At 41.8% G+C, this 27,281-nt stretch overlaps 1 protein-coding gene across 1 annotated transcript in view; it reads left to right on the top strand.

Annotated features, from left to right (window-relative positions):
- WFDC1 (WAP four-disulfide core domain 1) overlaps positions 1 to 27,281 on the top strand; it is an 81,063-nt gene that overhangs the window by 31,153 nt on the left and 22,629 nt on the right. The window contains exons 2-3 of the mRNA XM_080551871.1: positions 17,164 to 17,300; positions 20,752 to 20,811. Of these exons, the coding sequence (XP_080407997.1) occupies positions 17,164 to 17,300; positions 20,752 to 20,811 (197 nt within the window). The remainder of the gene's footprint in view (positions 1 to 17,163; positions 17,301 to 20,751; positions 20,812 to 27,281) is intronic.

Genomic DNA, 27,281 nt, shown 5'->3' with positions numbered 1-27,281 from the left:
TGCAAAACCATCCAGAACCATCTCTCAATAAAGAACGTTTTCTTATTTTTATTATTATTATTTATTTTTTCCTTTCCATTCTGGAGGCTTTGGGCAGATGAATGTGCTTTTCTCACTTAGAACAGTGACTATAATGCACAGGTAGATAACCTGACAAATGCCAGTTTGTTTGTAAATCTGAACTGCAGAAGTGCCTGCTCGCCTATTATTTTACTAAGTTATTTAGAAGAGAAGGAAAGGTAAGTAGTGTTTTCTGGGACTGGCCCCTGACTGTTGTGGACAAGGAGGTTGAATTGCACGACACTACTAGACCTACATTTAATCATCTACACAAACCAGATGTCTTCCACAGGGTTTGGGGAGCCTGTGCTAATGCAGAGAGGATTTCTGTGATGTGAAATTTGAAACAAGTAAAACATTGTGGTCTGGTTTTCCACTGCTATTAAGAGAAAGTATATACCAGGGAGCAGAGTCTTGTCTCCGTGGCTTCCTCAACGGGAAGGAAAACTGAGCTCGGTATCGAGGCACTGGTCTTGCATGTCCTAGGGATGTGCTAGCTTTATGCCACAGGTCAGAGAGCTGTAACATACAGCAGACCCTATTTTAAAAAGAATCATCCTCCAAAAAAATAGAAAGAAAAATGCCCTCCTTCCACAACTGATCCCACTTAACAACCAAAGAAATATGTAATGAGATGAAATAGAAACGAACACTTCTCTACTGCCGCCAAAGTCTTTCTACAAGACTGGTGCCGATGTTGTATTTCCTTTTTCTCTAACCACTGATATTAAAGAAGAAGTTTAGACCCAAGCTGGACAAGCCAGGCATTGTATGAGAATAGAGATCAAACCATTCTGGGCCTTAGTTCACTACATTATTGCTATTTGTTGACATGTTCTGTGTAATTCAAGAATCCAACTGGTTTCTCTGGCAGTAAAGTCATACGGGTGTCTGGGATTTTCTGTCCTGCACTTGATTATTTCTTCTGTCTCCACAGAAAGAGTACAATCTGTCACTGGATTATGTAAATTTAGTTAGCAGAGAGGTTTTACGACTGAAACAACCATGTGATTGTGCACTGAGAACTGTCTGCTGAAATTGTAAGCCCTTAGGTCTGTGAGAATTTTGTTGGGGGGATTGTGTGTGTTTGTATAATATATTCTGCACAACACAGCCAAACAGCAGAAGCCGAACAGTGAAGGCAAGTCGTTCATAACTTTCTTTCTTTTTCTATTACATGTATTTTGTTTTTAATAAAGTGTATAGACAACAGGACTTTTTCTAGAAGAGAATTTGCCAAGGAGTCTCTCCAAGTTATTGGCTTTTTTTCACAGGATAATGCCCACTATTACTGTTTGATGTCTATCATAGGCAAAAGTCCCTGGAGAATGGGAACACTGGGATCCAGAACTGAGTATCCAAGGTTGAAATAAAAAGCCAAGGAAAACTTTAGCTGGTCAGGGCAAAGGGTCTTCCATAACCACACAAGTGGTCTACAGTGCTGCTCACTGCTCTTGCCCACAAGTTTCACTAGGGCTGGAGCATGACTGGGAGAGTCAGGAAATATTGTGCATTCTCCAAACCCACAGCATTTATAAAAGCACAGCTGGAAGCAGCCAGAAAAAGCTGCTGATGGATCTCCTGTAATTTATTTTCTTTCACGGTAGAAAAATATGCGAGAAAATGACATAAACATGCCCAGATACGCAATGACTGGGATTGCTTTTATTTCTGTTTCATAGTACAGATTCACAGGCAGTCTTCTCATCCCCCTCTTAGCTCAGGAACATCAATTAGCTTCCTCCAAACACGACCCATATCGCCACGGCCCTCTGGAGGATGAAGTGCAGCAAATAGCACAGATGCTTGTGGGATGACTCCACAGCCAGAGCTTCTCCAAGTACACTCATGTATTTGGGGGAGTGGGTGGGTGGCTGTGAGTGACTGCATGGTTGTTTTGACCTGCTCTGCAATGTGACATCTTTCACTGAGCTCTGGTCTCTGAGCCCTGCTCTACCCCTGAGTCATTCTGCAGATTTGATTGCTCCTGGAGGTTGTTGGTAGAGGCCCAGAGGATGGAAGGGGCAAGAAGCTCAGCAACAGATGGTGGTTTCTCCATCACAATACACCCAGGTGTTTAGTAAATCCAACCTGGACGTTGGTGCAGCAGACATTTATGGCTATTTCTCTTTTAAAATCAGATTATAGTGACGCAGTCATTCAGTCCATTAGGGACTGAAGTAATGAAGGGTATTGCATGTGATGCCCCAGTCAGACAGCACCATAACAAGCATCGTGGCGTCTGCTTCCAGCCCTTCCCAAGCCAGACACTCTAAGCAGGCACTGATTGCACACCCTTAATCTCTTGTTGCATCTCATAATTGTTTGTTCCAGCCTTTATCCAAGTGATATTAAATGCAAAACACAGGAAAATGTTATACTCAACCTTTCAAAATTAATCAAGTGTTTTTAAAAATGCACAAGATGAAAAAATCTACAACTCTGCAATTGAGAGACAATCAAGAATAAAGCACATAAAGCAATCAAGTTGCATTTAGCTGGGTAACTAGTCTGTGGTTGCTGATACACACACACCATGGATTTGCAATGCTTCGCAGTCACTGGAACATAATAATGACAAAGGCTGAACTTCCAGCTAGGACCACAGATTTTATGAAAAATATCTCAAAGTTAATTATCTGTAGAAAGGTTGAAGCACTGCTCTAGAAGGTCAAGAGATGGAAGGTCAGCCTCCAGTTCTGCCAGCAACCTCTGTTGTATCATCGCACAAATCCCATGAACTATTTGTGATATAGTTTTAAAAATTAAGATAAAAATAAAATTACTTTTTTTTTTTCTTCTTAAAGAGTCAAAATGAAAAAAGAAAAAAGCCATTGAAACCAAATTAAGTCTAGAGAAAGTATTTGAATCACCGACTGAACTCTTTTCATCGGGCGATGTTACATTTTCAGGATTTTCTGGTTTCCTAGGCAACATATTTTTGCAATCACCCAGCCTGTGTCCCCCAGCTGGCTGATTGAGCCCACTGATTGAGTTACAAAGACTGCACAGCAGCTCTGGATGGGAAGGGCATGTGTCAAACATCTGCAGGCTCTGCTTTGGGGCTGGCATCAGCAATGTGCAGGTCACTACAGAAATATTTGGTAGGACAGAATGGAAAGGAAGCCATGAGGGAAAGACATCATAAAGGTGTAGTCATGAAATCACACATTGTGTTTTCTGCTACAAAAGTTAAACCCAGACATATAAATTATGGTAACGCTTTTGGTTTTGAAATCGTTTGTTTGCTAGACTTTTGACTATCTACTGAATGGGTATTTTAAATTTTTTATTTCATGTAAACTATAAAGAACATATCCTTTTTTTTTATAATTGAAATTATAGAGAAAAAAAATAAAAAAATAAAATACTACAGTCCTACAGTCAAAGTTTTGGCCAATGTAAACTTGTAATTTCTGTAAATTAAAACAATATTTTCCTTGATTAATCTACGAGGAAACATTTCATATTTTTATGGTTCTTGGGTAGAAATGAGTATGTCATTAAACAGATAACAAAGCCAGCTGTCATCCACTGTTGCCTGTCTTCCCTAGGTACTGCACTGGTGCCACACTGCCAAGGTATGGTAGTTCTCCCTGACTCTTACTCAAGTTAATTATTTCAATTCAGCCACTATAACATACCCAGGCAACTGAGTCCTAGAGAACTATCGATTCCTAAGGAAATGGTCACCCTGAGAAATTGTGACATGAAAATAATAGAATTTTTTCTTTGGTAAACAAAAATGTATACAGAAATTTATTGGTTTAATTTTTAAATGATTTTCATAATAAGAAAATTGATGTTTTTCTAAGTGGTATTGATTTTTCATTTCAATATTTTAGGTAATATGCTCAAAAAAAATTAAACACTTCAAACGTGAATAATTTTTTTCCAAATCACAAGAATCAAACTTTTTGGCTGCATAGAGCCAATGGCAGGAAAGCTGATTTCTGGTCGTTGAAGATTTTCAAAGGGTTGATAGATTGTTCTGAAGCACAACATGAAACATTTCCAAAATCTTGCAGTTCTTCAGAGAGTGGGAAAAATCTTTCCACTCAGTTCTTGTCACAGGGGAGGTATTTCATAGTGAACTTTAAAAGCATTGGCAGATTTCTTCCTTCAGTCAAAGGAAAGCAGTGTGAGTTTGCATGTTTCAAAGAAAACTGATATTCTGGCAGACAACATTAATGTCTATGTATGTGTGTATCTTTCAAAATGCACTTGTCATCAGACTCAATTGCACTATAACTCATATCCCTAAGAGTTATAGAGGCCTTAGGCTGTGATGAATTTTTGAGTTGTTTTTTTTGTGTTTTTTTTTTCAAGGAAAAATTGAAACTAGTCAAAACTGAGACATATTATTATTTGAGATTTAATTGCCACAATTACTGAAAAGCAGAAAGCTTTAGATGAGAAGCCTAGTTATCTGAGGCCAGAATGCTTACTGTATTTGTAAATGGATAGATAGGAGCGTACAGCTTTTCAGGCCTGAATTTAGAAAACACTTGATTCTGATGGTAAATAAGAAAGGTCCCCTTGGTTATGTAAGAGCAAGGGGGAAGCATCTCACTGAATAATCCTAATGGATTATACGGCCCCAGTGAAAGTCCAGTATTAGCCACCAGCCAATAGCTTTACATCTGGAGTCAGGGGGCGAAAGTCAGATAGTGGGTGGCACTCGTTAAAAATAGATCTGCTGAAGAGTTTAAGACGATTATTGGTCCTGATTCGCAGGATTAGACACGTGGAACAGTCTGTCAGGCTGTTTCTTCACTTGACCACACAAAAGGCTTCTCTCAGGCTGGGATAAAAATCGGTTATATGGCCAGACCTCTCTCCAGGGAGGTGAACCAGGCAGTGTCCGAGCGGAGGCAAGAGAAGATGCCTTCCCTCTGCTCCTCTGGCTTTAACCTCCCTCGTGGTGGTTGAAGCCAGAGCTGAGCACATAATCAGTCCTGCAGAGATTTATGTGGCTTAAACACTGTAGATGTAACTTATTAACGTGATCTCCCTGCCTGATGCTGTGAAATCTTTGCAGCTAGGTGTCTAATGGGTTTATTGAAACTGCAGGTGTAGCAGGAAATTTGCAGGTTCTTTAGCGAGGGTAGCCAAGGGGAAGGATGGGCTGTGGACATGGAAGAGATGGAAGGGGCTTGAAATCAGAACTGTCAGCAGGAGTACCCAGTGTAGGGGCTAGCTGAACAGAAATACAAATATGCCATAATTCATGTGGAAAAACATTGTTTTGCTTGTTCTTGTTTCTTCTTTATGCTTATTTGCAAAATTGCTCTGTTTTGCAAGAACATACTTAGCAAATATTGCAGGGGAAGAATATATTTCCACTCAGGAACAGAAAATTATACAAATTATGCATTTTACGAGTCTAAGCATGCAGATTGGATAACTACAGGTATTTATCTCTCGACAGTCTTTTTCCCTTCATTTGCTGGGACAATGATAAAACAAATGATTTACAATAGTAAGCACATTCAGAAAAGTTATGTGTGTTCTCTGCCAAGGAGGAAAAGTTCCATTCATCAAAGAAGTTATTACAGGTAGTTTGTCCAGATCTTGCTAATTTCAGTAGGTAAAAGGAGTTACTCATCTAACTCTTGCTGTACGCGTTAACTGATGGCGAATGAATATTTGGCTGAATCATTTGAATACTGAGCTTTCTACTGACGATTAATGTAACTGCTGGACAATCAGACCTGTACCACAGAAGCGCAGATTAATTTCTGAGTGAAATGAAGAAATGTCGATTCAGGCAGTTTATTTGCTAATGGTTTCTCAAACAGCTCATTTGGAATCGCTACACACATTTTGTTTTACCTGGGGTTGTGTCTTTCATACTTACAGTTCAGACTCAAGCGCTCAAGTGCATATCAAAAAAAATGTCCTTTTCTAATTGGGTTTCTAATACTACCATCTGCGGCTTGGATAAAGTATTTAAAGATCCTTTTCTCCCTTCATTCAGGTGCTGACAGTCAGTTCCCCATCCTCAGATGCGGCTGGGCTCCACATCTCAGCAGCACACCAGTGATAAAGGAGAAGCCCACAAACCCAGTTACACAAACCATTACAGGCAACACCCCTTCCTAAGCCTAATGGCTGCACAGAGTGCGATTTGGAGGCAATCTCACTCAGTGCTTCCCCTGTAAATAATAATAAGATACTATGGATCTGTGGGAATTAAGTTCTTAGGAGGCAGTGATGTCATCTCCGCAGATTCAGGGCACTATTCACTTGCTTTCTGGAAACATTTTATAGTTATATAATATTCCTCAATCCACATTCTGGATCAGCTTTGTTCCATCAGGCTTTTCCCATTACTCTAATAACTTGTGTCTGCAGCTTCGCAAGTTTATATGAAATATGCAAATGGCTTTAACAACAACAACAAAAAGCCAGGCAAGGGGTATCTTCTAAACCATGATCTTTGCTTACATGGATATAAATAATAGGGGCTGTTTAACTGAGGGCAGCTTATTTCTTATCTGCAGAAATATTAGTGCCCTTCCTGTTATCTAATTCAACATAATGTAAGGGGATTTACTGGAGATTAAGAGAGAAAGTGGTAGAAGGTTTTATATTCTTTTGGGCCATGCTTGTGCTCCCAGGAGTTTGGCCATCGCTTCCATCAGAAGAGGCGATTGCTTTCCTAGGAGTTAAAAAGAATTGGAAAACAAGGTATGCTCTTACAATAGAGAGAAAACATTTTGTGGAAAAAGAAGCAGTTGTTTGGGTTTCAGACTCCCTTCCTTGCCTCTGGAGGGACGCATTTTTGTTCTCAGCCCCGTATTTTGGGAAAAGCCCAGCACGCCAACAGCACGCAGTGTGTGCCAGCACTGCTGGAGCGCAGGTAGGCTCTGCAGAGCTTCACTCCCTCTGGATCGTACAGGCTGGCCAGACAGTGACAGAGTACATTTCTGTTACATAATATTACAGAATCAGTACAATTGTATATACAGCTCCTCGGGGTGCTCCAGGTTCTGGCAAAAAGAAAGGCTGTTATACGCTCTGGCCATATATTCAACATTCCCCAAGTGAATGGATTAGGATTGATGAAAACGTATCGATTTTATACAAGGGGAAACTTTATACATATATGAGGGAGCTTCCTCAGAAGCACATTTCTATTTGTCTTCAACACTTTGAAGTGATTCATGGTGTAAGTAAGGATCAGGTCCCCAGATTTACCATTGCTGTTTAGAAATACCACATATTTGGGGAATCCTGCACACCATAATGCCTGTTTCTACTAACTGCATGAAATAGTAGAATAACATTTGCTTAGCTGCCCGTCAGTCTCAGAACAAAGTATCACCTTGTTTTCTGAAGGTTGCATGTTTCCAGAAATATTTTGGAGAAGTGAGATGAGTCTCTTCATTGCAAAATTATTCTTGATAAGTAGAGAAGAAAAAGGGTTGTGCAAGAGCAACAACTATTCCGTGGTTTTAGTCAGATTTCCTTGGATGCCAATAGCTGGCTCATGTAAATTGTATGTGAGCCTGACTGTGTTAAACAGCGACAGAAGTTTCTTTGGCATCACTCACAGATCTCACATTGCACGTAAAACGCAAAGTTGACTCTTTTTTCAGTGGATGTGACATTGGGAGTTATGCACAATTATACTCAATGAGGATGAAATTATGAGACCTTCAGGGCAGAATTAGGGCCTACACTGTATTTGCACTGGGCTTTTTATGACGTTTGATCTTATGATCATGCTGAATTTCATTGCTCATTTTGGTTTTAACTGTCCAAAAGCAGGTTAGAAACTCAATATTTTTTCTAGGCTGTAGAGTGAAGCAGTGCTGCCTTCCCACAGACTTCCACAGAAACAGCAAAGGACATTTGAAGGAGAAGATCACTCTTAAAGTGTGGATTGTCTCTGAGGAAGTCTGCCTACCCGCTCATCCCTTCTGCATCCTACATGTGTCTGTCCTTCCCACGGCTGCAGCAGGCTTCTGGCCATGGTCCGTTATCTCTGTGATTTGTGACCAGGGATCAGGAACATTGGCTGTTTTGAAGCAGGCTGGGGCTAAATCCATTCAGATCACCAGATTTTACAGCTTTTTTTTTTTTTATTGTTTATTATTCTGAGCAAAAGTAGTAATCCTCTGGGAAGTGAAATAAAAAGTGGTCATGGATAAAATGATATGGCTGTAACTACACTGTTCACTCGTTTGCATTCACAAATGGAAACTATTGTATTTTCTGAAAGTGAAGGTTGAAGTCATTCCCTGGTCAGTTTAATCCAGACAGTGATCCTATAATCCGTGTTAAATTTACTGGCTTCCCCTTCTAATCGGGCTGGAGTCAGCATGATTTCTTCCAAATGTTAATAAAAGCCAGGGAGCTCTTACTCAGGAAAGCAAATGGAAATGAAATCCACATTTCCAGTCATTATTCCGACTAGTGACCGACTTTGTTTTTATGTTGCAGTATTATGTCGAGCTCAGCTTCTACTCTGTGTTTTTTTGTTTTTTTTTTTTGTTTGTTTGTTTGTTTCTGACCTGGAATGCTGAAGTAGTTTGACATGAACAAGAAAATACTTGGTTAGGAAAACAAACAACAATCTTGCTATGGAATACTGAAATATAAATACACCTGTTTTGTTTGTATTATCTTTCCAAGAAATATGAAAATTACGTTCCCGATTTCTGAACTTCATCTGAAGCACCCCATTTTCCCTCTTTTCTGAACATAGGATACCTTTTTGTCATGCATCTCCCATTAGCAACTTTTGTATCAGCAGTGTTACCCTACTCTATTGTAATTTATTCCTCCCTAGTACTTGGACATTCTCGCATGGATCTGCAAAGCCAGTGGGTGGATTCGCACCAGAATCCCCTATCTGGAAGAACCCCTACTGTGACCCCAATACAACGTCTACTTCGGGATGTTTATTCGTACCTTTTATTGCTGCTCGACGTCATAAATATAAGAAATCTTATCCTCTATGCAGTTCCTAATACCTATAGGTCCTCAGATGAGAGACCTAGCAGACAAATGGGAATAAAACGTTGTGGTTTATGAATATAAAGCTGAATTAGTCTCACCATTAGGACTAAGCCAGCCCATGATGTGGAGTGAGCAGGCAGTGTGGGGCATGGCATCTCAGGGCTTGGGTCCCCACCTTGGCTTCTGGGGATCCTGTGGTAAAACCAGAGACCCTTCAGTTCTGGCATGCTCACAGCTGAGATTTTCTGCAGGGTGTTTCTGAAGGGTGTTTCCTGTTTCCCAGGAACACAACCTCATTTGTTTGAGCTAGGGACAATGTTGGCAAGAAAAATGTCCGTGTTCATTAACCTGATGGAAGAAAAAGGGTGTTTACTCTTCCTCTAATTTCCTCTTGATTTCTTTTCCATCTGTAGGCATCTTCTTGGATGACTGGTGGTTAATTTGCAATCTTCTGTAAAGCACCATATGTGAAGTAATCTGACTTTCATCTAATCTGAAATGAGAACCCTAAATCAGGCCTCCATTTCAATAGTCTGCAACAGGTTTCTCCAACACCACCGTACTTCAGTCATTCCTGACTGGATTACGTGTGGAGACGCTGAGTTTAATTGTGTTATTCCTGGCAAAGAAGGGGAAAAAAAGCAGAGGAGAACTAGTTCTAACAATCCAATTTGTGAATTATAACTGTACACTCTAATCTAATCATGGTTTTCTTTCCCCAGATGTGGAGAATTTTAAGAGTGCCTCATTATCGACCTCTAATTAAATCTAATGTGAAAGAAATGTTGGATGAAATCCTGCCAGCACTGAAGTTTCTGGCAAAACTCCCTCTGACTTCAGTGGAACTCAAATTTTGTTTTTTGGGTTTTGGACTCTTCTGAGGATAATAATTATAATTATTTATTATCTGGGATCTGCAGTTAGAGCTCAGCCCTCCTGGCACTGGGCAGGTGAAGTGGCCGTCTGCTTTTAGCCATGTCGCCATGTGAGAAGCAGAAGGAGCCTTTGGATGGAACAGCCAAGTGAGGTGGAACGAGGCAGGGATTAGGAGCAGATCTTGAGACTAACAAAGTTTGTCATAGCAGCGAATCGTTTATTAGAAAACATAACATAGTGCTTTCCTTTCACTGTGGTAAAACCTTCAGAAGTGCCTGCCTATGGCCAGATGATTTATTCCTGAGGCTAGCCAGACTTCTCTGCAGACAGAGTCTTTTAGGAATATGCATTTGCATTTAATGAGAAGAAATATCAGTCCCAAATGAGAAAAGGGCTCAGTGATTCATATAAAAGCTGGCAGAGGTAAAGGGAGCGTCAGGCAACCTCTGGTGCCTTGGGAAGGAGTTGTGAGGACAAAGACCCCATCACAGAGCCATTGGGAGATCCTGGTTTTACAGAATTCCTTTCTCAGACCCCTGTGTGTATTGTAAGAGCTTTACCTCCAAAGAGCTGGCTGTCTTATACAAGACATCCCAGGCAACCCTAGCTGCAGTTATGTGTGTAGGTGTTAACCACATGTACGGAGGTTACGACAGGACTGAGGGCTCACAAGAGAGATCTGCAATGACATCCCTAACATATGAGAAAGGAGTAAGGAACGTGGAGTCTGGCTCGAGGGGGGATGCTCTGCACAGGAGTCGCTGCAAACAATATATATGAAAATCTATTATCTGTGGTATTTACAACTGCATCCTGGCTTGACTATGACTTTCCCAATTCTTTCCAACATCTCATTTAAATTCTTCGCCAAGTTGTTTTTCTCTTCCCTATTGCACTCGTTGATCTATGTAGTACAATTAGAAGGCAGCATGAGGGCAGTATCTACAAGAAGTTGTTTATTTCTGCACTTTATTGCAAACGTAAGTTCTCTGGATGCTCAGCATCTAAAGAAATGTATTTTCTTCCTTTTCTTTCTCTCTCCCCTAAGCTGCTAAAAGTTTGCTTTAAAATTGCAGTGTGGGTCAACAAAAGTATGCCCGAATGCCTGTTATAAACTGAGTTTTCCTTTAGTGACTATTCACACGATATGTCAAGCTAACAGGACAGATGTGGACAGTCTCAAATTTGGCTTGCTGATTTTCCACTTTGCTTACAGTAGCACTGCAGCAGTGGAGATTTTTCTGTCTGTGTTTAGCCTTTCTCTTTCATCAGCACTTTTGGACTAGATGCCTTCTTGTTTTGTCTGTAAGGTTAATTGAGATGAAAAAGGATTATAATTAGGTCTCCTTCACAGCACCACAGTATGATTGACTTTTTTTTTTTTCTATATGCAAGTTTCAACGTGTCTTTATCAGCTGTTCCCACATTGTGTTCAGAGATGAAGGTCTCTCAGGCAGGGTCTCCTCGCTAGCTGTCTAGGGCAATGAGGGAACCTGGGGAAAGCCCAAAAAAAATTTGTTTGAAAAGCAGAATTGCTGGGCTAGGACAAACTTTAACAATATTCTTGGAAAGTCCCCACCAGTTCCAAGGAACTCATAAGAGGGTATTTCCCTGGTGATTCTAGGAGGTTCATCTGAGACTTAGTAAATGTTTTGGTGCCTACAAGCTCTTTCTGAAATGCTTTCTTTCCCTGTGTTTAGTGTTTTGTGGTTTGTTTGTTGTTTTTTTTTTTCAAGTTATCATTTAAATATAGCTGAGTGGTTGTTCACATCATCAGCTGAAGGGGTATGCATACATTTAACCTGTAGTGCTTAGTGTAGCTACTGACAAACCTATTCCAAAATTTCCTTTCAGTTTTGCCTACTGTTTATGTCTATAAAGAAAGATTGCCTAACATGAAAATGTCTGAAACACTCAACTGTGCAACATCGCTGCATGAGCATCAGGAAAAGAGTCCTCTCCTTTCAGCTGTAGTGTGACTGCTTCGTGAGGATGGGTAATGGCTGTTGTAGAAATTTATCCTAAGTAGTTTTTTATGATACTGTGGTAATGCAGTAGCAGTAACTCCTACAGCTGTACTCCTTCTAGCTGTCACTGTAATATGGATAGATGTTTCTTTTAATGTAGGAGAGGCCATACAAGTTGCTGTGAGAAAGTCCTTCATCTTAAGCAGTTAGTATATTCGGCCAATGTTAAGAGGTCTCTTAATACCACTGTAGTGCTTTCTATTCTTAGATGGATACTCAGTGGAAAAAAATGGCAGTACATCAATATTATGTTATACATGTAGAAGAACCAGTATGGGATAAAAATTTTAAAATCCCACTGCCTTTACTCTATCCCATTTTCTTCTGTAGAACATGTGGTTTATGTCTCTGGAGACAAATCTGAATCAAAAATTGTCGATGGAATGTGAAAGTCAGTGGAAAGCTTTTCGCTGACATTAATCAATGCTGTAAAAGGCAAAAAAAAAATAGATGTTATCTCAGGTACCTCGTAATGTCTAAGCTAGCAAGTAGCATAGCAAAACAGGAATTGATCTGCAGAGCTGAGTTGCGGCTACGGCCCCTGATGTTGCTGAGGACCCAGACTCTGTACCATGGGACTTTATTTATTGACCATCATTTGGAAGCAGGAGTTCTCAGACAGCTCCTTAATCTGTGGATCTTCCTCCTATTAAAAAAGCATCATATGCATGAACATTGCAGTGTCTTCATTGAAAAAAAAAAAAAAAGAAAGAAAAAAAAAAAACAGAACCTTTTTTATTTGGACGGTTGCAGTCTTAACAAATTACTAAGACACTCTTAAATGTCTAGGCAAAGGCATAAAGGCATCTCCCAGTCATATTGTAACATGGGTCAGAAACCCCAAACTAGTTTCAGTTTGCAGTGCCAAGCCATGCTTTCAAAAGGTGGGGGATGTTGAATTTTAGAGCGAGATTGTTTCTATTTTGACATTTTCTGTGGAATAAAAACACTCATCCTTTCAAGTTAAATCAACAGTTGTAGCAAAATGGCTAAAAGAATTGCAGTCAGATTCTCAATTGGCTTTTAAAGAAGAGAAAATGCTATGACATTTGAAGATGACACTAACAGCATCACAAAAATAAATTAAATGAGTCTTATCTATTTTTCTGAGTGGCTTTTAGAGTCTTTAGAATGCTTTTTGGATTGTTACTGCTGAGTAGTATTAACAAAGTGCCAAACATCTATTTCTGTGTAATTCATCTTTTGCAATATTTGGTATGACTGAAGAAATGGAAGAGTCAGTTGTAACTGGAAATGGAAGAAATGAAGCATCAGAAAAGACAGGATGCTATCAAATAAGAATGTAAACAGGTTTCTGAAATTAGAAAATGTGAGTTTGTAGCTTTCAGTACCTTACTCAAACAGGTGATAATGCCGTTTGTGTTCACGGCAGACTTAACCATAGCTGCTAAACTGCAAAGAGCTCATACAAATAGAATTCGTTTCCAAACAAAATAAGACCCCAATCAGATAGAATACTTCCCTCTATATTCATCCACAAGTGGCAGATTTCTCCAAAAAGTTTCAGCCCTGACTTCTAGGTCCCCGCTGCAGAACACGACTTACATTTGGTCAAAGCAAGCCTGCTTTTGGAGTTTATAACCAGAATCTCAGAGCAGGTGGATTTCAGAAAACTTACGGATTTATTATGAACTTTGTGTAACATTCGGGGATCCTCTGACAAGGATAAAAATATGTATTTTGACTTAAGAAAAAGATGAAAAGTTAGATATGATATAAATCATGCGTAATTGTTTTGGGGAAGAGTTTGATTCTCCAGATGTGCAGTTCTCAATCTTCAGTGACAGAGTTAAAGGATTTCAATCCAGCTGCTACCTCAGCAGCAGAAGTGCAGACACACAGAGCTGTTCCAGGGGCAGAGCCCGGGTCTGGCTTCCTGGCATGCTCCTGAGCACCAGCATGATGTGTCTTGTCCCCACGGTGATGCTGTCGTCCAATGTAATGTGTCTCACTCATCGTGTGGTAAAATGCGTGGATTTGCCACTTGGGAAGCTTGGGATAGGAATCAGAGACTTCTAAATATTTAAATCTGATGTCTTTGAAGATTAAATTGCCAAGCTGTAGGGCCTAGCTGGAGGTAGTGATGCTTAGATCAAGTGTTTGCCACTGGAAGAAAGGGACGTGAAACCAAAACATTCTCCTTTTGAAATATATAGCAAGTTTGTGTTCCCCTTTCCCCCTTAGATCTTAATTAAGTAATTGCTAAGACTGCCTGTACAGATGATGTTTACAGAGAAGCTAGTAGCAAAGACTGTGGCCAGCTGTGCAGTATCTTGCACTAGCAAAGAGGTGAATTAAATATCCTGAAAAAGCATATCCTTGCCTACTGTCCTAAAAACCTGCCAACCACATGCACGTGGAGGTGCCCCTCCTGATCTCAGCGCTCGGGATATGAGGTGGCATCCTCCAGCACAGCAAAAGCAGTGACACAAGAATCAGGCACATCCAAAACTGTCCCAGAAATGCCAGGGGAAAAAAAACATCTCACAGTCTGGGCTCATTCAGAAATTATTTTCCATTTGTGTCTCACCCAAGTGTTTATTCTCATATAATCTATATGACGGTTGATAGGGGAGGGAGAGAATGAGATGAAAGAATGATGATGTGCTGTGGAGAAGTACTGTTTTCATCACCCATTTTGCTATACAGGCCACATGCACAAGATCCTAAATACGTAATGGCAGGTTTTCTGCCTGCTCCTCCCCAGGGCAGAGAGCAAGACCCAAAGCTGAGCCGTGAAAGCAAACAGCATACAATCCTTCCATGAGGAATTACCAAACCTTATTTGCTGCATCTGTCAAAATAATTGCACCTCTCAGTGATATTTATCTCTATATTCCTTGTTTTAAGTACATTCATTAATTAAATGGCTCAGCTTATTTCAACATGGCCCTGAACTGATATGAGCAGTATATCATACTTGTTATCCTCTGAGCATATTGCTTTGAACTCACTCAAATTAAAAGGCTTTCTGTCTGCTCGTCCTCTTTTTTGTGCCTTTTCTATTTTTCTATTTCCTTGCTTGTTGTTATGGAGGGGATACCTGGTGCATCTGGGGCTCACAGGGGAACCAGCACAGGGCGTTCACAATAGAGAGGCCCCAGTGAGAGGAGAAGGGATGTCACCATCCCATGAATGCCCTGCTTCCACCTCCCAGCCCCACCACCTGGCGTGTCCCTGCACCCTTCTTGCACCTCTGCTGCCCTTAGAGCACCTCTGCTGAACCCACCCAATGGGAGAAGGACCGATGAGTAAAATTGAAATCATGTGCTATAAGAAGCAATAACTGAGGGATATTTTAGTGCAGTAGTTTTAATGGTTTCCTATTTCCTGCTAGGGAAATGTGTAACTAATTAAGTCTATTACATTCATTTAACTCAAACAATAAAAAGTGCCTCATGTCATCAGAGCTATTTACTAAACACGTTTTCCCGGTGGAGGGAGGGGAGAGTTTGTAAAGGAAACATCCATGACATCTTAGGTGAGGGTTCAAGACAAAATTACAGCAACAGAAAACCTGTAGTTGTCCTGCAAGTCTCAGCATTAACCATCTCATCTGGTGATCTGAAAATTGCAGCAGATTCTAGGATTAAATGGGGATTGTCCTATTAAAGATTCAGAACAAAAAGGTCCTGCATAGCTCCATAAACCAGCCTTGACTATGGATGCATCACCCCTCCCTAAAATAAGCACTGCTTCGAAACCCCGTAATAGGCAGAATAATTCACAGCATCGCTTCTGTGCCAGGGAGCAGCTGTCTCCTAGATCCCGTTTTGCTTTGAACAACCAAATGCTGCTGTGGTACTTGTTGCCGTTCAGTAACTCTGATAACGGCACTACCTCACCGATGCAAGGAAATTGTTGTGGCTGTGCAAGAGGAGGCGGCTGTGTTCCTCGGAGTCAGCACAGTGCTGGTGTTTGCCCTTCAGACAGCCCTGCCTTTGTGCAAAGCCGAGGAATTTGCCTGGTGTCTCCTCGCATTGCTAGGCAAGTGTGCCAAGAGCTCGACACCTTCCCTTCGCCGCTGGCCCACATCGCATACCTCCCCGCAAATCTCGTCATGTCTAGTCATGCAGAGTGGCGGGACACCCTTGAGCATATGTTGTGCTCAGCCTGCCCGTTTAGCTCGGCATTGCCTGCTTTACGTCTGGCTTCCCAGCGTAATCTGTTGTGTCTAATTGGAGATTATTGCAAGTGTCACAACAGAGACCAAATCTGACAGTTCAGCTGAGCACCGAAGTAATGAGTTAAATAATGCACCTCGGAAAAGTTAATCCGTAAAAATACGTTAGACATCTCTTGTTTTCCAGGTCAAAGCAGAACTATGTTTAACCTTTTAGAGGTTTTCAAGAATTTGGGGATGGGGGACAAGTAGAGCAGTTATTCCGTGGAGCAATGCAGTCTTGGTATTATTATACCGGTATATATATATATATAAGTGGTGTAATTATACCAGTCCCATGGTATAAGACAGATTTTCTCCTACTGAGGAAGAAGCAACAAAAATTGGATTTTGTTTCACTTCTCTCAGATCTTGTTCCAGTAGATGACAGCCAGACACAGAAATAAAACAAAGTACCGTATTGAGGAGATATTAAATCCTGCTGCCAACAATTCACTTCATTTTTCTAGTTATTGATTGCTGTCAAAGACCTGTCTGGGGAAGGATACAGAATCCTGGTTTATGACAGCTCACAAAAATACCGAATCTTCAGACTCTTGCTCTGAGCACACTTCTATTACGCCACTTAAATTCTCCCACAAACACCGTTACTTTATTCCCTAGGTCCAGCAGCCCAAGCAGGCACAGAGTTATATCATCTGTTCTCCGGGACAAGAAGGCAGACTGATGGAAACATCCGTCTGGCAGGGCCGCGCTGTCTGTGCTACCAAGAGGACATCTCTGTGGCTCCTTTATGCAAAGAGAGATGCAGCATGCCCTGTGCCTACAGCAGAGATGCTCCAAATGGATCGGAAACCTCAAAGCCAGCTCTTTTCTTTACCCTTTGATTTCAGCAGTGGCCTTGGAGAGCCACACAACTTGTCACCTAATTCCCTGAGCCCTCTGAATCGTCCGCTGCCATATGTGCCATACGGATGTTGTGAATACAAAAGCCACCCCATCCTCTCCCATCTGGAATCACTTCTGCCTAACCACTTCTCCCAGGAGGCTGAAAGAGTCTTTTTTTTTTTTTTTTTTTTTCCTAAGGAGGTGAAAGAAGCAGGCAGCAAACTACTTAGTGTAGTTATTTGGCGGTTGTCTGCAGCAGTCACAAGACAGCAACAAAACTCGTGCCTTCTCCAGTCCTTGCTACTAGCCAACAAGCAAGAGTCTCTTTACCAAATGTAAGCAGTCTTACCAAGACTGAGGCCCCATTCCTTGTTTTCTTACTTTTGTTCCATTTTTCCCCACCTATTTCACATGTGGAGACACATACTAGCCCAGCGTACAACTCTTTCTTTGATCTGTGCACCAGAAAATCTGTATCAAGCCAGCCGCACATTTCTGAGGAGATTAAATTCGCCTTTGTGGTTCATCTGAAGCCTGGCAGATCTCCTTTGTGCGGTTTATGGTTCAGGGTCCCAAACCAGAAAAACCCTACAGCCCTTGTGTAATTTTAAGCACATGGGTAGTCTGAGCAGCAACCCTCCTTCTGTGGGACGTACGCACTTAAGGTTTAGCACATCTAAAACCTTCTGCAAACAAAGTGCTCTGTTTTTATACACTTGTGAGGGACATTCACTTGAAGATTACTAAATTGATTTTTTTTTCCTTTGGACTGCTTTAGAAAAGTCAAAAATGTCTGCAGCACTTCACATGAACAGGTGGAGGCCCTTTGGTGTTTGGGTATGAAGGAGACATAAAGTCCTAAGGAGTCCTTCAACACGCAAAGCAAGAGGATAGCTAGTGGAAAGTCAGAGGACATTGTGGCAGAATATTTGCCTGTGTGGCAAGGAAGAGGACTAGAGAGACCATATAACATTATCATCCAGTGGTCAACACCACAGGAATGTGATTATTACTAATTAGGCCACATTTTCTCCTGATTGCAAGACAAAGCTGAAAGTCTGTCATGCCTGGTGAAATTGATGTCCTAGTACAGTTTTACAAAAACGTCTTTATTGCTCTGGGTTGCTCTATTTAACCAAGCATGTCCTGCAAGCTACATATGAATGTCATTCACAGCTAGAAAATGTTTTCTGAGGTCAGCAGCCAGACTCAGAAGGAAACCATCCTCAAAGGTATTCTTCTGGACTGTGCCCATCCTCTCTCAGCAGTGGGAACATTCCCATTTTGCGGGAATTCTTTATGTCAAATAGCAAATGTTCGGATTAAATATTATGAAAGGACTGGGAGCAAGAAGAAGCTGCGCCTATTTTTCCCTTCCTTTTGCCTTTGGTTTTATAGCCATTTTGAAACACGAAATTTTTTTCGAAATGTATTTCCTCTGAATAAACTGGGTGGCTATTTATGGTTTCTGATGAGAATCTAAGTAACTGATAGCTTTGATTTGCATATTTATTTATTCTTTTGCAGGAAAAGTAGAAGGAAGTTGCTCATGAATCTGAAACCTATTACAAGTGTCCCAGTTCTTGACTTGGGGGTGTTCAGTGAAATATTTTATCTGAAAATATGAATTACTCCTTTTAATGTTTTCAACCTGATAGGAAATAAAAAATAAAAAATAAAAAGCAACAATCACCTTGATTCAAATAGGACTGAGGAAAATCTAAATTGATGGGGAAGAAAGCCTGTCTGGTGTTATTTGTGGGATCTGCAGCCTGGAAAATCTGAGGGCGACAACCTCAAGGGGACATCTTCGATCTATCTCCCAGGACGGAGGGAATAAAGGGATTTCTTTGCTAACATAAAGTTAGGAGCAAGCAGGAATTTTCTATCATTTTGATGACATTGACAAAGCCATTTTGACTTCTTGCACCAGTGGCTTTAATTGCTGAAGTAAAACAGCCCAGAGGGCTGAGCTAACACAGTGCTTTCAACATCGATCCACCCCCGATGCTTCAAAGCCCACGTCTAACCTCCCCGTCATCTCCCGTGTCTGCACTTCCCAATTTATTCACTGCATAGAAGCAAATGGCACTGTGGTGCTGAGGAATTCGGGAGATTTGTGCTTGCTGCCATCAAGACTGCATTTGGTATTTAATCTTCAGCCCATAAAAGTTGCAAACCATACTTCTAAAACATGCTCACAGAAGCCGAACTGATTGAGCCATCGCTGCTGCACCTAGCTAGGAAGGAAGAGAGGCAAGTTGCCATGGTTTATCAACCCTTCCCCATAAATACCCTTTGCTTTGATGCTTCAGATGGCCTTAGCATAGATCAACAGTTACAGCCCTCAATAGTTTATTCAGTAAGCTGGTGTTTGTAAATAAAGTGGAGATTTTAATCCGCCCTAGCAAAAGGGCAAGTTTGAAAAGGAGGAGTGATTTATATATGGATCCTGTCTCTGTTCTCACAGAAGAACTGGGCAGACACTCAGGTTGCAAGACTCACAAACGTTTTTTTGCACAAAATCAGAAGAAAAAAAATGAATGCAATTAGGCTGAGATATATTGCTAGGGAGCAATGGTGGAATTGTAGTTTTGTAAACTACTCCCATAGTTTTCATTCACACATCTTAAAAACCTGAGGAGCCCTTTCTCATTGCCAAATTTCTCTGCCATTGCTCTCCGTGACCTGCCAGGTCGCGCAGCAGGATACTGCTCTTCTGCAGTGATCCCCCAGCAGAGCGGAGGTCATGGCAGGGCCTTGCTGGAGAGGTGCTCCCGAGGCTGTTTTGTCTTTCCCTGAGCCACAAGCTCTCTGCTGACAATTTTCTAGCTTTTGTGATCTCTGGAATTCATCACTATCATTGAAAAAACAGGTTTCTGTGCAGGAGCTGTTGTGTCTTTGGTAGCTCAGCATCGAAGGGCCATGTACGCGTTAGCCAGGGATCCCCACAGTAAGCAGTGCAAAGTTTTCATTTGGTTCTAGCACTGACGGCAGGAAAGGGAAATCTTCCAGAAATTACTGTGCCGGTGATGTCTGGCCTCACTGCCCAAAGTCTCGTGCCAGTCATGGCTCCTCCAGCTCTGAACGGCCAAAATGTCCTCAAAGCCCATGAGGCTGCTGTTGAAAAGAGGAACCCAGAGCTGTGCCCTTGTTTCCTTCTCACATGTCTGTCTGCAGCCACCAGTCAGCACCCATTTCACTGCCACCGTGAATGGTGGGGAAGGTGCTGAGCTGCCCCACTGCCACAAAGTCCCTGCGGCTGGATCCCAGCACAGCAAATTGTAGTTATGGAGCATGGGAGCTGAAGGGGCGGACCCGCACCCCACTGCTCGCAGGAAGGCTGGAGGCTACAACACATCCACGTGGCTGTCTGCACTGTCCAACGGGAAACTGCTCTGGCACTGGCTGCTAAGCCCATTAAAAAAAAAAATAAAATCATTATCTTAAGCAGTGGTTATTTCATTACTGCACTAAAAGAGATTCTGGCCATTTAAAGGACCATGATAGAGTCTGTAATATAATTACATGATCCTGAAAAAGCAATATTGGAATTCAATCATTCTGAGCAATCCACATGCGTTTCCTGAAGGTAATCAGGCCCTGTGTCATGGGAAGCCTATTGTTCTCCGTTCCCCAGGGTCTCTTTCTCCTACAATGTACAAAGGGATTTTTTTGTCAGGACCAACAAATCTATTTCCTCAGCTTAGCTGGAGATATGAAAACAATGCCTGGATGATCTAAACAATTTGTCCTTCCTCAGCCACTCTGCTTTTCTCTTTCTAGGTTTCCCGGTTTCCCTGTTTGGGAGATGGCTGACGTACAACTGATGACACATTTTGTGAGGTAAGGCTCTGCTGAGCTTTGCACCAACGTAAAACTAAGTCAGGGACAATCATTCTGCATTGGGAAAAGGATACTGAAGGGCAGCATTTACATCCCTTTCTCCATGGCTCGTATAGAATTGATAAACAGCTACTAAAATATATAAACCAGCATCCAAGATCCACCTTTAGGGGCTTTAATATAGATTTAGGCACTTTATTATCCTCTTTGTGTTGCAGAACACTCTACACACATGTACACTGTGAGATTTGATTTGTAAACACTGGCCCAGAACTCAGCATTCTTTCATTAATTCTACCAAGAATGTTATTTTGTAACCAGAAAATTGAATTACCTCCTCTATTTAACTGTAGTACTTTCTACCTTCGTGCTAGGAAATTGAATTATCCAGGCTGGTTTTCTTTTTCCACTGTGTAATAACGCAGGACTTGTCTGTGTTAAAATATATATGCTGTCCTTCCACTGAGTAAAATTCCACCTAATTCATACCTGTCCAAGCTTGTTGAGGTTAATAGGAGTTAGCTAGGGAAACCAAAGCCAGAATCGAGTCAATATCTATCTTCTGCGGAGGGCCTCCAGGGCTCAGACAACCTGGGAGAGGCAAAATGAAGTGTCTGACTCAATGAAGCTCCCATTACCTAACGACTCCCGATTGGAATTGATACAGTTTTCTGAAGGAAAAACTTTCCTTACAACTCACACCTCCCCTGCAGCAGCAAGGACGGTGCCAGCAGGCCCCCTCCACAAACACGCACTGCTGCAGCGGTCAGGGGAGATTAACAGCATTTCCCCAAGGCTTCCCAGTGGAATCAATGCTTGCTAATCTTTAGAAAATTACACTAACAAGCTCCAGGCCCGAACGGCAGGAGTTCAGCGCACCAGTCTCTGAAATTGCACACAGGCCATTAATGTATCAAGGCTTTAATGAACCAGAAAATCTCTGCTAAGCAGAGGCCACAAGGATGCTTTAAGGTTCCCGCCTCTCCTAAGCCAGTTTTAGTAGAGACGGTCAAGGCCGAAACCAAAAAATGTTACTTTTGGAACTGCTCCAGTCTGGGGAGCTGCCCCTGGTCCTCAGAGGTGTTTAAGCTTTGAAGTCCATGCGAGGAGATGAAGCAGCCTTGAGAAAGCCTGAACTCAGAAGACCTTGAATGGCAAGCTCAGGGATGACTGCTGGTTGTTGTGGCAGTAGATGCTGGGTGTAGTTTCAGGGGAAAAAAAAAACACGTCTATTTTCTCTTCTTTCAAATCACCAGGAAGAACTAGAAGGTGTAGCTGGCCAAGATACAATTGCTAGAGGCTGGACATTTGAAAATGAATGAAATCTTACTATAGCCTTCATTAAAGACAAAAAAAAAAAAAAAAGGAAAAGGAAAAGGAAAAAAAAAAAAGCTTTTTTTTTTTTTTTTTTCCCTACCGGTCATAAAATCTATTTATTTCCTGAGCAATGTTCTCATTTACTTGATGCTTATGAGATATATTGCCTGTTTTCTGTTTTCTACTTTGTTTTCTATTGGGCAGTGTGCAAGATTGTCTAATCTCTAAAAGAAATAAGCATCTGTTTCCTTTATGGTCCATGTCTGATTTAAGGTAATTGTGCTCCTATTATACTCCTACACAGCATATCTGAGAGAAAATAACACCAATTTTTTTTTATTCTCAGAAGATATTTTAACTTGTAATCCAAGAGGAACGCAAATTGGTTCTTTCTTTAAAAGAAATAGCCTGCAAATGCTTGTCCCTGATTCAGGGAAGAGTTCAGTGAGCTGGCTCCACGCCATTGCAGTGGACCTGGTGCTGACATCTTTGCAGAATCAGCACCCAAGGGGCTCCTGCCCTAAAGCTCCAAAGATTGGCACATACTCATCCATCCTGATGCACCAGCAATTCACAGCCCAGGGCTGTGTAGGTAGAAGTAAGAAAGCTGTTTTCTCTAAGAAAAAGTCTGAAAATTTTGAGAAAATGTTACAGAATGCAGGAGGCAAAGTCTTGGAGATAGTAGTATCACCCTTTGGAGGCAGGGAAGCTATTTTCTCTCTCTTCTGTGTACTTTGAAACATTTTGCTTACAGTCCCCAGCATGTGTTGGCACTGACAAGGAGTGGCCCATCATAGATTTTTGCAGAGCATCAATAGCCAGGCTACGGTGTCTCTTCACCAAGAAAATCAAGAGAAGCTACATCTTTATTTATGGTCCTTATACTTGCAGAAATCTGAAACGATAAGGTCACTTCTTTATCTTTGCTTTTTTGGCGGATCAAGTGTTTGATTTGGAATCCCTAGGGAGCAGTTTGTCCAAAAGGCAGGCAGTATTTCTGCTGCCCCGAGGTGGAGTCTCACTCCCATGTTGTTCTCAGACATGGGGCTTTCTCCATCGCTATCAGCAGACACTGTTTCCATTCTGCAAAGCCCATCGCTAAAAAGGTTCAAACAAAGCAACTTTCCCGTCCTGACAAAAACAACCAGACATGCATCTTAAGGATTTCTGTTTTCCAGAGCTCCTTAACCTCTGTGACCTCACCTCTTGGATTTTAATAAGGAGCCCTTTGTCATTTTTATTTCATATTGCTGATTCTGACATGAGGAAAGAGTAAGTATTAACTTAAATTTGTTACAGAACCAGCATTTTTTTTAAAGCAGCCTTTGAACAATTGGAATGTTTCCTTGCATAAAATCCTCAATGAAAACTGCATCTGAAGCCAATATTTGCCCCCCTGCAGAGTGTGAAACCCACAGATTTCAGCACAGATGCTGGAAATCCTGTGCTATGAGACTCAACAGCAATGTCACTTGCTTTGAGAATAGGAATTCATCCTAAAATATAGTGGTCTCAGAGCAGTTTGCCTCAGCAGAGGATCTGCCACTCAGTGGGAAAATTAAATCAAGAAGGACATAACGTGAAATGTTGCCACTTGAAAAAATGAATTTGAAATAGTTTCAGATTCTTCTCTTGCTGTTGTCAGTTTTCTAACTTTACACTCCCACATTCCTGCTTTATAGGGCTGGGGTTTTTCTCTTCTCTGTTGTTTTCTGTAACTTGTACCCAAACAGAAAGGGAAGTTGATCATACACAAGAATCAGTCCCAAAATATACCCCATGTATGAAGTGGGAGGTCAAGCACAGAGGGTTGAATGTAGAGCCCTCTGATGAACTTTGGTTTCTGTAAATGAGAATTTCTTTCACACTCCACTGTAAACCCTTCCTCTCTATCCTGGGTGGGATGGGGAAAGGATTGTGTTACATTTCACAGTGCCCTGACCCAGAGAAGCCCTCAGAGCCTGTAAACACAACCTCTGCTCATCCTTGCCTCTTGGAAACACTCATCTGCTGTCAACACTGCTCTGCTGTCAACCATCACCGCTCTTCTAGCCTTTCACTGCTCCCTTTCTTCCAGTCCATGACCCCAAAGAGGGTCAAACTTTGCAGACTGGGGAACACAGAGTAATTGTAATTCCAAGTGCTAATTGTGCTTTGGGGTGGGGACCATCATTGTGTTCATTTCGTACAGTAGCTGGAACAACAAAGTCCTGCTCTGTGATGAGACCTCCCCAGTATTACTCTCATACTCACAATGTCAGCAGATGAAACTTTCTCAAAGGGGCAGATTTTGGGGTGCACCTTGGCCCTGCCATCCAGTAATTCTCAAGGGCCAGGATGACAGAAACATAAAGACCATCCGCTTGGATTCGAACTGCTTACAGGAATGTTTTTCTTTGCCTCATTCTGGACCTAGTCATAAAACCTTCTCTCCGTTTTTCTGCTTTCCTTAAATAGGAGTTTCGTCCCTTCCGAGGAATTGCTGCAGATTCCAGGATTTGCCCTCGTTTCCCGACCCTGGGCTCGCAGTGCCCCGCTAGGCAGTGGGAAGGAGGCAGCGTGCACCATAGAAGGACAAACAGCAGCCGTGGGGCTGATCCCCCCCCAACTCCATTCGATGGAAAGGCTCCAGCTGGCTCCAGTGGGAGCTGGATCAGTCCCATACCGGGGAGGGTAATGATCCAGCCATTTAGCCTGGCATTTGTTAGACCAGAGCAGCAGCAGACATTACTCACGTCCCAAGATATGCAGGGCTATGGCCAAGATTTCTTGTGGATCTGCAGGCTCTGTGGGGCTTCCTGGGACCCTTTCCATGTCTCGGTGGTTTTGCCAGTAACCCCTCGTCTTCAGGGCAAGTCCTCAGGGCTGAGCAGCAAGTCCCTCTTCTCAGGGTGGCCCCAAGCCTCCTAATCTGGAAGGAGCTCGTTTACAGAGCCCTGAATCAAAAATATGCTGCTCATGTTTCAAAGAAACCAGAAATTATTTTCTACATCTGTTCTCCACTGAGTATGGAAATTTAAACCAATTTGGGCTGGTATATAATGAAGAGAAGGTAAAACTAGCCGAAATGTCTCTCAAAACTGGTCAGCACACTCTCAGCCTCTCTATTATCTGAAATTCCCAGTCCAGGCAAAGACAGCTGAAGTTCATAGGATTTTCTTTTTCCTTTTTTTTTTTTCCTTTTTGTCCTGAAAACTAGGAAACTGATGAAATATATTGGCATTTGGGTTTGTGATATACATGGAAAAAAATATTAAAAGTGAGCATTACTATCTAAATTATATATTTAATGTGGCCAATTTGTAAGTAGTGACAACTTGCAATAATTACCCACCTTTTGGAGGGAAAGCCATTAGTTATTCTTGTGTAGAACATGCTTTCTCCATGTTTCCAGAGGCTGCTTTTTTAACGAATCACTGCTCCAATGGATGTATTGTGCCTAATGCGTTTGCTTATGCATTCCTGAGACTTTGCATTTGTCCCAGCAGCCGCCTGGAAATTGCTGACTGGGACTCTCACTAACAGGCTGATCTTGCAAATATTCGCTTGAAGGAAGCTGTTCGTATTCCCGTTTATTATCTGCTCCAATCTTTTAGGAAATAATCACATGCAAATCAATCAGGATGACAGCATGTTACCATTATAAATCCCAGTGTAGAAGAGGGAGGGCAGCATCATTTTCTTCCTATGAGAGAGAGAGGGAGACTGTAGGAGCTTGGCTGTCGTGCCCAGTCATGTGTGACCTGTGTGAAAGTTATGGAATTTCTGACCCAAATTCCAATGTTTTCTCATGAATAATGGTGCCTTTCTATAGCATAGACTGCAGGAGTGGGTCATTCTCCCTTAATTTGAATAAAATCCTTCTATTCATTCAGAGTTTAAATCTGTTTTCCTTGGTAGGCCTTTGAAGATGAGGAATTGCTCAGTAATAATTCACAACTACTGTATATGAGCTGATTATTGAGATATTTAAGTTAATGACAGCAGTGTGAAGAACTGCCTGAATGGAAATTCAAGACCACAGCTCCAAACAAAACCTCTTCTCAAGGCAGCTCAGCAACAAATCCTAGGCTACCAGTTGGGAAGATCCTACTTCATCCATGTTTTGTAGTTTGCTTTGTCCATGTTGACATAGAGAATGAAGTGTTCACTGCTCAAGCGGTCACTGGGAGGATGATGTTTAAGGTCCCTTCAAACCCAAACCATTCTACGATTCTGTGTTTGAAGGAGGCAGAGAGCTTCCTTGAAGTTTCTAGAAGCAGGACCAACCACTCACCCAGCTGGTTGTTGTCCAATAAGGAGCAATGCAGAGGGTGCTAGTTGTTTCATAAAACCCTAGAATATCCTCAGCTGGAAGGGAACCACAAGGATCATCAGCTCCAACTCATGGAATTGACCCTTTGAGCCTTATGCTCAGACTACAAAATGTTTCAATTTGCAAAGGCTGCCTGGGACCTAGTGATGGCAACAAGCTCCCCCCCCAGAAAAGGGAACTTAGATGTAGCTAGACAGGTTTTCTACAAAACTAATCTGGGAGAAGAGCTATTTAACCCCTTGAGACTAAGACAGGAGGCCTCAAATTTGAGGGAGGTGAATACAAAGATGAAGAGACACAACTAACACTTCTGCTATTACACTTCGTTTAAGTCTGGAAAAAAACAACTGTAAATGCCATAACTTTTCAGTCACAGTCTGAAACAGCTGTTTAAGTCTGCACAGAAAAGTAAATCTGCCCTGCTGCAAACAGCATGTCCTGGGTTTCTTTGGCAGAAGCATTGAGTTAATTGAGACAGAAAGTTTGTAATAACTGGAGGTTCTGCTGAATTGAAGCCCCAGATGAAATGCATTGTACAGTATTTATCTCCATTACCTTGTCATGAGAAGGATTTTCACTCTATCTACATACTATGAATATGGGGCTTGCAAACCTCAGTGCCCTCAAAACCATATTGTTCCAGCACAGACGATCAACACTGCAGTACTTCCTTCTTCCACAGAAACCTTCCAGTGCCTAGAGCTGCTCAGGGAGCTATGGGAGGTGTCGTTCAGCCGCCAGCTGAATTAGCCTTGCCATTTCAGCTCTACAAGACTTGACGGTATAAGAAAGCATTTGAATTTTCTTCTCCAAGCTACTGAGTTTCCACTTACTCCCA

Source organism: Anser brachyrhynchus (genome assembly GCF_964034855.1).
Source record: "Anser brachyrhynchus genome assembly, chromosome: 12".
NCBI classification, from domain to species: Eukaryota; Metazoa; Chordata; class Aves; order Anseriformes; family Anatidae; genus Anser; species Anser brachyrhynchus.
Note: the sequence above shows the minus strand (reverse complement) of the source record. Positions and strands in the feature narration are given on the sequence as shown.